The 14628-nt window shown below is 27.5% G+C and overlaps 2 protein-coding genes across 2 annotated transcripts; both read left to right on the top strand.

Moving 5' to 3' along the window:
* Positions 1-1689: 1689 nt before the first annotated feature.
* LOC107174050 (uncharacterized) lies at positions 1690-3478 on the top strand. Its single transcript, XM_015524851.2, has one exon. It carries the CDS (start codon positions 1737-1739, stop codon positions 2202-2204), a length of 468 nt encoding a protein of 155 aa, XP_015380337.1. The 5' UTR covers positions 1690-1736; the 3' UTR covers positions 2205-3478.
* A 5571-nt stretch (positions 3479-9049) lies between these two features.
* Positions 9050-12889, top strand: P32 (complement C1q binding protein P32). Its single transcript, XM_089222508.1, has 5 exons — positions 9050-9378; positions 9473-9623; positions 10548-10729; positions 10791-10879; positions 12657-12889. The coding sequence occupies exons 1-5, from the start codon at positions 9210-9212 to the stop codon at positions 12795-12797; spliced, it is 732 nt and encodes a 243-aa protein (XP_089078634.1). The 5' UTR covers positions 9050-9209; the 3' UTR covers positions 12798-12889.
* The last annotated feature ends 1739 nt before the right edge of the window (positions 12890-14628 follow it).

The raw sequence follows: 14628 nt of genomic DNA, 5'->3' as shown, positions 1-14628 counted from the left end.
TAAAAATCACGAAAATTCACAAATGATTTTAAGCTAGAAATTCATAAAAAATTTTCTTTTTAAATCTAAGATTTGAAAATTTAATACAAGGCTCATAATATATTTTTACAATAAAAATTGAAAAATAAAAGAAATGCGTAGTCACAATTTTTTTTTTACAAGTATTCAAAGTTTGAATTTTGACAACATATGTAAAAATCACGGAAATTCGCAAATTATTTCAAACTATAAATTCATAAAAAATTTTCTTTTTAAATCGAAAATTTGAAAATTTTTAATAATCTATAATATATCCTAGACAGATAAATCGTCTTCGATCAGAATCGTTTTTTGTATACAATGATATAATATCATTGGATTCAAATTTAATTCCATCCATTACAGTAACCCACTATTGTAACCTACTGTACAGCAGAGCGACATACACGACTTACCCGCTTTTTTTAAAATTAATATGGATATAAATCTATTTATTGGGTAGAAAAGCTTGAAAATTTAATACAATGCTCCTAATATATTGTTACAATAGCAGTTGAAAAATACAAGAAATTCATAGCCACAATTTTTTTTTTTTACAAGTATTCAATGTTTGAATTTTGACAAAATACGTAAAAATCACAAAAATTCGCAAATTATTTTAAGCTAGAAATTCATAAAAAAATTTCTTTTTAAATCTAAAATTTGAAAATTTTTAATAATCTATAATATATCCTAGACAGATAAACCGTCTCCGCTCAGAATCGTTTTTCGTATACAATGATATAATATCATTGGATTCAAATTAAATTCCATCCATTACAGTAACGCACTTGTAACCTACTGTACAGGTTAGGTTTTTTGTATACAATGATATAATATCATTGGATTCAAATTTAATTCCATCCATTACAGTAACCCACTTGTAACCTACTGTACAGCAGAGCGACATCCACGACTTACCCGCTTTTTTTTTTAATTTTAATTTTACAACAGTATGTATACAATCTATACAATTTAATGCACAATAAGTGTATTTTAGACTTAAAAATAAACTATTTATTGCTCTATAAATATTCTGCTATGCACAATATTTTTATCCATATTTCTTATGTCCCGTAAAATTCAACAATTGTATATTCTGACGATTCTGCAGGGAAGAGCTAACAATCCAGAGCAAGCACACGTGCGATTTTGGGCAAAAAAAATTTACATAACTTTGCAATTTGTATGTGTACATTACATGAAACGGGAGAAATAAACATGGGTTTTGTTAGTTTTCTAATATTGTACACATCATTAAAAAAAAATGTGATGTAAAAAATTAATAATGTTGCAATAAATGTCTTATTATTATATTTACTGGTTCTAGCCGTGCGATTGACGTCAATCATGCCGCCACAAAATAATCTGTTTAGGGTACTATGCCCTTTTGATTACCTACGTATTTAGCTAATAATACCATATCTACATTTTGTGATACATTAATATATATAATTTGCATGTAGGTAGTTTGATATTTGTAATATAGTAATGCTGTTAATCGGTTTTATGGCCCGTGATGTTGAGTAGACGAATGATAACCGAATGGGCTGATAGCGCAGCAAGCCAGCAACCACGTGGCTTAATAGTTATTACAAAAGAATGCACGAGAATAAATGAGTTCTAGTGGGGAAGGTCTTGTGGCATAGACTTTGTATAAATGGCGAGTTCCAAGTTTCAGACAACAAAGTGTTTTATACCATATACAAATTTAAAAAATGGTACTCTGCAAATTCGAAAATATGTTTGCTGTTGTTATTCTTGTATTAATATGTATGCATGCTCTTCATCCTTCAATAGTTATATCTGGTCATATCATTGAAAAGCGATCTTCAGATACTGATTATGCTGCTGCAGGAGCTGCTACAGCCGGAGATACAATAGCAGCTACTGGTGGTGTTATAGCCGCGGGATCACTCTCGGCAGGTCCATTTGCGCCAGCAGTTGCGGCAGTTGGAGGTGTAACTTCGGCCGTTGGAGGATTGGTTTCAGTAATTTCGAGAGCAGCAGATCAGTCATGTCGTGAATTTGGTTGTCACAACAACTACTGTTGGTCTTATTGCAGTTTGGGAAATCAATGGTGCTATACAACCAAATCTTATTCTCAAAGTTTTGATTACGTTAGTTGTACAAGAGATGATGAATGCAATGGATGCTGGAAATGTGCAGGTTCATGCACGTTGTGAAAAGTTAACATGAACTTGATGTGTTTTCACGTATCAATCATATTATTTACGTTAAATGAATTTATAAAAATAAATCAGTTGCATTCTGCAATTACGTTTCACGATGTATCAGTTGTGGGGGAAGAACACAGCTCTAACGAATTTACTAAGTCACCAGACTCTTCTGCCAGCAGGTACGCAATATGCCATGGTAGTCATCCAGCTAATTCTTAAAGCTGCTCAGTGTATAAAAGATTTAAATCTTCAATTAGTCATATTCAACGAGTACGTGTCACTCTTGCTCGTGAAAACAAAGTTAACTTTCCTTAGCCTTCTACAATCCCCGATTTCGATAAACCATAACTACTTCTCCTAACTAAAACCATCTCCTCTTTTCTTCATAAATGTAAAAATTATTTTCTTCTTTTATCTCCGAATTAATTGTTATCTTTAAGCCCATCCTGTCTTTGTTAACGACTTTATTAAATAAAGGTCAATTATAATTATCTTTACCGTTGTACGTTTTCCCATCAATATTATTATATTGTTTTATTTTAATTATAAGCTAATATTATTAGCTTAATCATTTTATTCTTATACATCTTTAACCACCTTTTTAAATTATGTTACGTACCTATACTAATTAATTAATATTCACCTGCGTTATGTTTATATATTTTATTTATAATTAACTATATGTATCTCTTGTTATTATTTTAATTGTTGAACTACAATAGTTTATGTTAGGAGCTAAATAATAAAAAAATAAATCAGTTGCATTAATCAAAATATAATTATTCATGATAGTTATTTATTTTGTTGTTAATAATACCTGAGAAAAATAGTAACACATATACGATTGCAAGAGCTTGAAGAACAGAATGACTCTTTTGAACGATATTAGTTTTCTTATACATTATTTATTTACTCCTTCAGTCCTTCCACATAGTTATAGTATGTATGAAAAATAGATATTTTTCATATTTTGTAATATTATATTAACGACTATAATTATTAAGATATAGAAAGCTCTGTAGTGTATAGAAATCTCAAAATAGTATTTTTCCTTATGACTTTTGACTAAATTAGAAATCATATATCACATATAATAACAACAAGGTGTTAGAAGTTGTTAGAACAATGTTAAGACGTTAAGTTATTATATTACTACTGGTAATACTATATTATTATGAAGGCTAGTAACTGTGATGATTCTTTCACAACTGAACTTCCAGGCTTTAGTAATTCGATGGTAATACATTGGGTCCTTATTAAGTAAAATATGTTTTATTGGATATATCTATCATCAATGACTATTTATTGACATCAATTCCTTACAAAATCACGTATTATTGTTATTGAATAATTATTGGAAATATTGACTGAATATCATATTTTTCAGTAACAAATATACATATACCACTGATTATAAAATAGATTATAATCAATAATAAATAATACATATATTGACCTACATAACTTAATATTTATAACTTACTTAATTCAACAATAATACCCTATAAATAATAATATAAATTCAATTTTGGCAATTTTTTTTTATATAGCATTTATTAAAAATATATTCAATCTATAAATATAATAATTACGCAATAAGCATATGAGCGATATAAGATATATAAGTAGCGGATGCTTGAAGGGAGTAGTTACTAGTTACCCAGGAGTAACAGTGTAACAGTCGACTTTTATTAAAATAGTTAAAATGGAATGCTTGAAATAATTTCCAAGAAAACAACTTTACCTAAAATTTGGTCAACAAATTCAAATAAGTTTAAATGGTTTTTTTTAAATATTAAATGATGATGATGGTTATAATCTTTATAGTTTATTCATCTGTAGACATATGCGTGCACAGGTGGGATGCCGGGTATGCCGTGGCATCCCCTGCAGTCTACTCAGATAGCTTGTTTTATGTTTTTACTTTTAATAGTGAAAACTATCAATATTATCATAATTTTTATCACATACGTAATAGAGAGTTTTGTAGTTATGTAATACATTTTTTTAGAAAAAATTCTGATTTATGTTTTTTTTTTTTTTTTAAGAGAGTTAAAAATTGAGTTATTTTGAATAATATTGGCATCTCCTGCGAATGAATTCTGCGCACGCCTATGTCTGTAGACTATAGTACAGAATACAATTAATGGTGTAATGGTGGATCAAATACTCACATCGTAGTTTTTCAAGAAATTTTGTAAATATTAATTAATTAATATCTGAAACATTGAACATTATATTTTTGAAAATAGATGTTAATCCTTAACTGGTCACCACAGAATAATTACACAGACAGCCACATCAGGTCATAGTCTAATAATAAAAAATAACTTAAATTCATAAATTTCACTTCATGCGTATTGAAAAAAAAAAAATGAAACAATTTTAATTAATAAGAATACTAATAGTTTTAACATAATAAGTATACATGAAAAATATTCGTTCAAGGATCACCAAAATCTAAAAGACACTCATGGTCGTCTCGGGTCAAAGTCAAGACTGAACTGGTATAATAATCAATGTATGATTAATATCATATAATCATACAAACCCGATATGACCAATCAAAGGTTAAAATATACCATCTAAATCAATTTCTGATTTCTAGTTCGTTTTTGTTTTGACTAATTACACATTTGAAACTTTATATTTTCATACATCTCAAAATGACTTAAATAAACAATAAATATTAATGATGTTCTTAATTTCATGAACAAATTATTATTCTAGCAAAAAATGTTCAATAGTTGTAATGTTCGTTTTTATTCATAATAAATACAATGTGTTTTTGTGGTACCTAACACAAACCTAAGAATATAAAAAAATAGTTTAAATTTCCAAATTATTAATGAACAATTTAATTACCAGAAATTATTATTATTATAAATATTTGTACCATTATAAATAAAAGTCGAAGCTGTGTTATTGTTTGGAGGTATGTAAAAAGTAAGTTATATGCAATTACATTTGTAGGTAGATAATATGAATAATGTATAACTTGAATACTTGATGTATAGCGCTGGATATTCTCAAATAAAATACTTTTATTATTATTATTTAAGAATTTTTGAAATAATTGTAATGATAAAAAAGTTACATGATTACCTATCGCTATTGGATTTCTTGTCTTAGAAGGAAGTAAGGATAGGAAGGTACTTTTTTAATATAATATTTTTTGATGAGTGTGGAGTTGGGTGACCAAAGCTAGGTGACTGTTTTTCGAAGGACTAATGATAAGAAATCTTGTACGTTGAGTTGCGTTTAATTCAATTTTAGGAGTACCGTATTATTACATTGAAACAATAAGGTAGATATTTCACTATGTCGTGTAATAATTATCTGTTTTAAAAGTATATAAACAAATTCTATTGACGTCATTACCGCGAAAATCATACCGAACATATTGCCATCATATCTAGCATTATGATATATAACGAACCAATAATAATAGAAAGTTAGGTTATAACTTTTAGATTGCTTAAAAATCTAATACATGTTCTAATTTCTAACAAATATACGTTGTCTAAAAGTTTAATGATGTAATTTGTTAGGGATCACATTTTATTGAAATAGGTATGTTTACTTCTGTTTATTATACTGTAGTTCAACCATTGTTTGGAAATGTAAGTATTTTCTTAGTTATGTAACTATCTAGTTGTATTTTATTTAAATGCTTTACCTACCTATCCATATTGTGATTGGTGGTGTTTATGCAATCGAAAAATATCCACAACTACATTAGTGTTCCTTATAAAATATATCCAACGTCAAATCTCAATAAATTCGCAAATTAAAAAAATATACTTGGATGACTTGTAATCAGCGTTTTTGACTGAATTGTTTGTGAAGTTAGATGGTTTGAATCTCGTTTGGGGGTATTTACTGTAATTAGTTTATGCCGTTTATGGAAATAATAAACACGTCAAACAAGAGTGTAATAATATATCAATAAAATTAACTTAAAAATAGTGTTGAAAATAAGTTGAAACCACACGCGGGTACCTATTACGCGTGCGTTCAGAAAACAGTCACTTGGCCCACTTGGGTGTTGGTTTGTTATATAAAATTACTTAATAATCTATTACAACTTTTAACTACTTTATTACTACGATAGTAAATTTTGCTGTCTTTTCAAATATGTATGTTAAGTTCTTCGACTCCTCTGGAAACTTGGTGGAAAAAATTAAAAACTACGCCAGGGCACCAGTTTTTAAAACGGTTTGAGAAACGGTCACAGTATTTTCTTGCGCTCTCTTGTGGTTTGAACATGGAAGTAGACACTTCTAACGACAATATAAATTATGAGCGCCTAGAATATACCGAGTATACAAGGAATCTTATCACAAGTCGTACGAAAATTAGTTACCAGCGTTGGTCACCCAACTTCACAACCGTACTTTTTGAGTGCTTCAAGAAGCAAACAAATAATAATACAATTTTATAAAATTACCAGGTATAAAAGATCAAATGTATTTATTTTTTAATATACATTTTTTGATAAATTTCAAGAGGACGCTATGCCCGCATGTGTTGTCAACAAATGTAAAACATAGCAAAAATTGTTTTACGTGGAAAAGAGCTGAATAGGCTACAGTCATATACTATAAGACACAACATTTTCACAAAAAAAAAAAAGAGAACTATGGCTGTGAAGTTCGTTATTATGTTATTGATAATAAAACTACAGAAAACATTGTTTAAGTTTGAAAAACACAAGAAAAATGAATTTTAAAACAATAATAACTTATTTTATTCAAGTGATATCAAAAAAATAAAAACAATATTTCAAAGATATTCTATACTATATTGTTTATGCATTTTGGAGTCTTAAATGTTACTACAGTCTTAATAGTTCGTGTACAAAAAATTTTTATACAGTGAGAGTGTATTACATATTTTGTAAGATTTCAGACTTCACTCTTAATTTTACTGCTTTAAACAAAAATGTATTCTAGCTACTGGCTTAGAGAAAGAAATGTATTGAATATATATACTTGAATTTAAATATCAACATAAATATAAAAATTGATTTTGGTAAAAATTCCCATTTTCCTTATTTTTTTTTTTTGGGGGGGTTTTCCGAGTGTTTTTGAAAACTAATGGGAATTTCAAAATTTGGCCTCCCAATACACCAACTAGATTCACTTTTCAACCAGAAAAGCTACTAAAGTTGAAAATCGAAGCATTATTTCGAAAACTTATCGTGTACACTACAAAAAAAAAAAAAAATGTAAAAACACATTACTGTAAAATGAATACTTACATTCATCGTTGCGCGTAGAATCTAAAATTATATGCTATACATTTTTTTTTTTTTATATTTAAAATTAAAAAATTAAACAACTTATAATAGTTAATTACTCAAACAATTTATGTAAAAAAAATGTTCTCAACGATATATATTTAAAATTTTAAATAAGACAAAATAACGTTTATCGTAATCGATTATTGATCTTATCTTTATTTCTGTTGTATCTCAATACCTACCAACAAAATTAGAAAATTTGGAGAATTTTTATCAACACTTCAAAAGAAAATTTTCAGAAAAATTGAAAATTTCAGTTGTCTATAAATATCTCAAAAAAAGTCAAAATATTTTTAAAATTTAACCATGTAAATAAAATGCCAATCTAAATAACTTGTGAAATTTTCAAGTATCTACGACTTATACTTTTTAAATAATTACAAATATTTAAAATTGTTTGAGGATAAATCGTTATCGTTACGCTATTTCGTAAAAATTTAAAATTCAAACGCACTTAAAATTTTTCCTATAATGATGTTTCGATTTTTCTCTATAGCTACTTGAAGGAAAACTAATAGAAAACTTAGTGTTGTATTTTTAATCCTTAGTTATAAACACAAAAAATTTTATGATTTTTCAACTTCAAAATTACTTGCAAATTTTCGCGTTTTCGACAGATTTCGTAAAAATTTGAACTACAAACGCTTATAAAAAAATATTGTGACTTACGATTTTTAATTTTTTTTTAGCTACAATAAGAACAACTCATAAGGAACCTTGTATTAAATTTTCAAGTTTTTTTGGTCGTCCAACATTTTTTTACCGGCACTTCAAAAAAAAATTCTCAACAAAATTGAAAATTTCAGTGGTCTATAAATAACTCAAAAAAGTCAAACATTTTTGAAAATTAAACTGTATATAGATATCACTAAGATAAACATTTGGTGAAAATTTCAAGTATTTACAGTGATTAGTTTTTGAATTAAAACCAGATAAAAAAATCGATTTGGTCGAAAACTGGTTTTGCGTAAAAATTTCCGTTTTTCTGTCATTTTTTCTTTGTTTTTTTTTGATTTTTTTGAAAACTGTTGGAAAATGTTTACTTTTGACCTCTATAATGCACCAAGGATATTCACTTTTACATCGGAAACCACCCCCAAAGTTTGAAATTGAAGCATTATTTCGACTAGTTATGCTGTACACAGACACAAAAAACACATCATTGTAAAATCAATACATTCATCACTTCGTTCAGTATTTAAAAATACATTAAAATTTTTGTCAACATAAGGTCTACTGGTTAAATAAAAATAAATTATTGTTTTTGTTTATAATCTAAGCTCTAGACGCTCCGACGCTCGTGTGTATGAAAAAATGAAAAATTCAAAATACGAAAACGAAATACAAATTTCGCGGGTAAAAAAAGCAAGTCAATTATTTGAGGTTATGTTATAATAATAATGATACGCGGTAGCAGGTAGAAACCATAGACATATAAATATATTTATATGTCTATGGTTGTGATGATAATTATTGATAATACTCGTGCAGTCGGCGAATCGGTGAAATTGTTTTTCATCTTCCATGCTCCATATCCATTGTGAAGCACATGACATATTATTTCATTTAAATTAGTATTTAGTATTTTAGTAATTACTCAAATTACTGCATAGTGCATATTTTATATCGTTAGAATCGATACTAGAATTTATTTTTATATTTAGTTACGTTATTCATTGTCGTTGTGTTTTAATATAACACTAATCATGAATACTTTAATCAGATCGTTGAGATCTACCCTAAGAATTTCTAATGTGGTCGTCAATAACTGTACCAAAAATATATCAACGGCACCCATCTATCGGTCACTGTGGTTCGCAACAGGAAATTCAGATCAAATACGACCTTTCAACGCACGGCTTGCACATTCATCTGGTTTGTTTTAATTGTTGTAATCTTAAATCCTTATTATATGATGAATTTTTAAAATATAATTTAGGTACTAACATTAACCACATTGTTGTTTTAGTTGAAAAAGAATTATTACAGTTCTTGGATAATGAAATAAAAAGTGAAGAACAGACGTCTGACAAATCACATTTACCTAAAACATTCGAAGGATTCCAAGTATCTGCTGATGGTGCTGAAGTAGAACTGACAAAAAAAACTTTGGATGAAACGTAAAACTCATATTCTTCTGTCTATTACTTGTGACTCTTTATAAACAATCTTGATTTTATAAACAATTAGATATTTGTGTCACTCGTATTATAGCATTTTAGACACCTGCCTGTCTTCTAGGTACCATAAATTAAATTCTTTACTCATATGTAATAAACTTATTACTACTTTTGGAAACTTATTAGGCACCTAACCCAACCTAACCTTTAGAAAAAAACTATATTAGGTGTATCTACATATTATTTATGGAATGTATACTTACATATTATTATGAATAACGCATCCATTGGCCTATCATTATGGGAGTATCCTTTTGTCCAGACCTTTGGCAGTATTAAATAGTTTATTAAGTACATTAATTTAATCTTAAATACCTATATGGATTAATAAATAAATTAATAACAATTTTGTGATAGTTTGTATTATGCAACCTTTGAAAAAATTCTAGCTGTGCCACTGATTCAACTGCCTGTTAATTTATAAAATGTCAAGTTCTAAAAAAAATCACTTAATTTGTTTGGATTTATACTATAAAAAATTTACTCTAGTCTCGCCAAATGTATGTATGGATATTAGCATTCTATAGCTGGTACCACAAATTTATTTAGCGCTCTATGGGAATGCAGTTTTTGTGTGAACATTACCTTATATATCAAGTGGTACTAATAGTAGGTAGAATTCACCAACCACACATACATTTGGCGTGGAGTATATAATATTTAAACAATATTACAATAAGTTCTAATTTGTAGTCCTGAATGAAACCAAAAATCAAATTTTACCTCTGTGAATTTTCTAAATTAATTAAAATTTAAGTAGTAGTATAATTACTATATTGTACTATTATCAGACCATATTATTTTATCTACTCATTTAAATAAATGTATTTTAAATTTCTAAACAAAAAGCCTGTTTGTTTATAGAATTGCCATAAAATTTAATATCAACCACTCAGTAACAGAAGAAGAAACTGAAGGAGTAGATAACGTTACTTTAAGATCTAAGCCAGATTTTGAAATAGATATAACTCGAGGTGATGTTATTCTTGGATTCAATTGTTCATATGCCAACAATTTTGAAAACCCAGAATTAGATGAATCAAATGGTAATTGTAACTGTATTTATCATAATTTATTTTTCACATTTTAAATCTTACAATTTTACAGATGAAGTATTTCACATTGATGAAGTAACTATTTATGAAAACAAATACTCGGACAATAAATATGCCCTAGCTGGAGATACATTAGACGCTGTAAGTTCATTGATATTTTGTTTTTGTGGGTATATAAGTACTGTTTAGGCGATACATATATAACGTGACCATACGTCCCGCTTGGGACGGGACAGTCCCGCTTTCGAGGTAAGTGTCCCTCCGTCCCCAAATAACCTAAAAATGTCCCGTTTTATGAAAAGTCGACATGTGGTAGATATTAATTATTGATCACATATCACAATCATACATTTATACAGACTGTCTGTATCTATACAGTTAACAGTATATGACGCATACCTACATATTTTATATAAACTGTGAAACACTAAAATCCATAATTGTTGGGAGACTATTATGATTAATATAATATTCTCATTTTTCATATAAACAATCAATGTTTTTTATTCAATAAAAAAAATTGTTATTTTACGCAAAATTATATGGTTTTCTTATTAAAATGTACAGGTGTCCCGCTTTGAAGGAAAAAAATTATGGTCACGTTATACATATATCAATGGTAGAAATGCAAAAGGTCATAAACAACATTTTCTGTATATTATCTATTGAATAATAAAATTAGTCCTGAATAAGAAAACCAAAAAACAAAACCACTTAAAATTTTTCTTTATGTTTATGCCCACAATTAATTATCCATTGTTGATTAATAATGACTTATGATAGTCGAAAGCATTTTCAAATGATAATAAACAGCTGTTAAATTGTCATAGAAATAACAGACATAGATGCACAGATACTGAATCTACTCTCAATTCAAAGAAAAACAAACGTTCGTTTTTGCTTTTCTACCATCGCTATTTTAGCGATTTAAAAGAAATTAAATATTTTATAATATATATTTATTAGTTTTTAGTATATACGTCATAGTCCTTTTTAAGCTAAATGTTATTGATCATTTATTAATAAAGTTATATATTTTTACATGGGTATGTGGTGTAATGTATTTCATCTTTCATTTATAATTTCATATACATTTTTAAAGCTAATATCAAAATTTACCTAAAAAAAAGCATAATGTCCATAATTCTAAAATCAAATAAGTAATGAAATTATTAGTTATAAATATGGTGAATCATATTAAATTTACAAACATATTTTAATAACAATAAATTTCATTTAATATTGTTTATTTTACCTGCAGATTTATTTTCTGGAAGTTTGATCTAGGATAGCCTGTTAAAATTTTATAAAATCTAGGAAAAGAATTTGATTAAATTTAATTAATATTATGTTATTTATACTTGTGTGATGACGTTAATTGTTAACAAATTATCATTTAAAATATTATATTAACCAAACAAATTAAAATTTTTAAACAAGTGTTATTAAAGTTAAATTTTTAGACATAATATTATATAAATGGTTGAACCTGGTAAAATCACTAGGTTAGGAAGTGCCTTGGGATACTAGGACACAAGTTTTGAAAAGCACTGGTTAGGTTAGGACTGGGAAAATTGACTGTCTTATACTCTATTTTAAATAAATCTGGGAAAACTGCCTAAAAAATTGTAGTATCTCTGTAATTGGCCAGTAGCTAGCAGCAAATAACGACCAACGAGACTGTACATAATATACAAATAGTGACATGTTTTTGTTTTGACTTTTCAAACTTATTTGAAATAGAGTATCGCTTAATTAAGTGTACAGCATATAAAATAATGTACATGTTTGCCTACATAACTTACCGAAATTATTGGGCACTTTACCAATGCCTTAAAATTGTTAACATTTCTATAATATATTATAATATTATATTTATAAACATTCTTATTTTAATAATTTTATTTTTATGTTGTAGGATCTCTATGATTTATTGAAGACATTCTTAGCAGAGAAAGGCATATCCAACACATTTATTGAAAATATTTCTGATTTGAGTACACAGTATGAACAAAAAGTATATATCAAATTTTTAAATGATTTAAGGAATTTTTTTTAAGATTGTATCAATGATCCAGGTTTAATTTAAACACTAACTTTGTATATTATTTTAGTCTAGTGTAATAGAAAATAAATTATAAATCTTTCCAATCGTCTTAATTTTATTATTTTCCTCCTTGATATTTGTATATCTTGAAGGCTGAATTATATTTTCAGTCATCGTAATAATTATAATTATTAATAATAGTCACACTCAGTGTCTTGTTTTTAGTTCTAACTAAAAAATTTATTTTTTATATTGGAAATAGTTGTTTATTGAATTGTAGCATATAAGGGCCCCCAGGGCTTTGACTGTCTCAAACTCTATACAGTCATTCTTCAAATCATAGAATATTATGCCCAAGTCTGATCCTTCTTAAGTAAAAACTGAATTAGGTGGATAGATGGCACTGAACAAACTTATTTCATATTTTCCTTGATGCATAGGTATAATTTAATCTATCCATAACCTACTACAGTAAAACCCTCTATTAAACAGAATCCTCCTTATGACTGAAAACTCTTTATAACGGAAAAATGTTTGGTCCAATCTCCCATGCGAATATGTACGTTATAGAGGGTTTTTACTGTATTATTATTTTTTTATTAATTATTTGTACATATAGCTCAACAATTAACCTACTATTATATTATATTAATGTGTAATCAACAATGTTTTGTACTTGGATCATAATAATGTATACCATGTCCTAAGGCTTTGTAACAGTGTCCGCTGTAATTAGTTTTTGTTAATAAATTAAAACTATTTATTTATTTCAAATTAACAATTTGGCTCATGAAAAACAAAGCGAAAAAAATGACATATTAGATTCTGAGCGGATCGAGAAATGTATTGATTTTACTATGATGTACGTTTTTTTTTTGTGTCTGTCATCACGTTTTGGGGCAGTAAAACTAGTAAAAGTGCTTCGATTTTCGACTTCTGTACCTCGTTTTATCAGAAAATGAATCTAGTTGGTACATTGAAGGGTCAAAAGTAAAAAATTCTCTATATTTTTATAGATAATCGGGATAAACAAACTAAAAATTAAGGAAAAAACGGGAATTTTTACACACAATCAGTTTTCAACAAAATCAATTTTGGTTTTTGATGTAACTTTAAAACAAATGACCATCGAAACATAACATTTTCACCGAATATTTGTAAAGTATAATCTATCCACCATGCAATTTTCAAAAAATTTCGACTTAAGTTGAACTATTTATAGGGATATGCAATTTTCCATAATTATTAGTTTTTTAAAATTAATATCGATATAAATTTATTTATTGGGTAGAAAAGCTTGAAAATTTAATACAATGCTTCTAATATATTGTTACAATAGCAGTTGAAAAATACAAGAAATTCATAGTCACAATTTTTTTTACAAGCATTCAATGTTTGAATTTTGACAAAATACGTAAAAATCACAAAAATTCGCAAATTATTTTAAGCTAGAAATTCATAAAAAAATCTATTTTTAAATCTAAGATTTGAAAATTTTTAATAATCTATAATATATAATAGACAGATAAACCGTCTCCACTCGGAATTGTTTTTCGTTTACAATGATATAATGTCATTGGATTCCAAAATTTAATTCCATCCATTACAGTAACGCACTTGTAGCCTACTGTACAGCAGAGCGACATCCACCACTTACCCGCTTTTTGTTGTTGTTAATGTTGTGAACACTGTAGCCTAGTCAGAGCTAATCTAGCCCTAGTGGTCATACTTGTGTGTGAAAGGTGGAATCACGCAGGGCTCAAGATTTATAAAATACTGTAGTGTATAACTAATGTTTGTATTTTGTCCTTTTTTGAAATTCGTTTGGGGAGAAATTTTAATT

Source organism: Diuraphis noxia, unplaced genomic scaffold, assembly GCF_037042655.1.
Source record: "Diuraphis noxia isolate RWA-SAM2 unplaced genomic scaffold, SU_Dnox_SAM2 contig0003, whole genome shotgun sequence".
Taxonomy (NCBI): domain Eukaryota; kingdom Metazoa; phylum Arthropoda; class Insecta; order Hemiptera; family Aphididae; genus Diuraphis; species Diuraphis noxia.
Note: the sequence above shows the minus strand (reverse complement) of the source record. Positions and strands in the feature narration are given on the sequence as shown.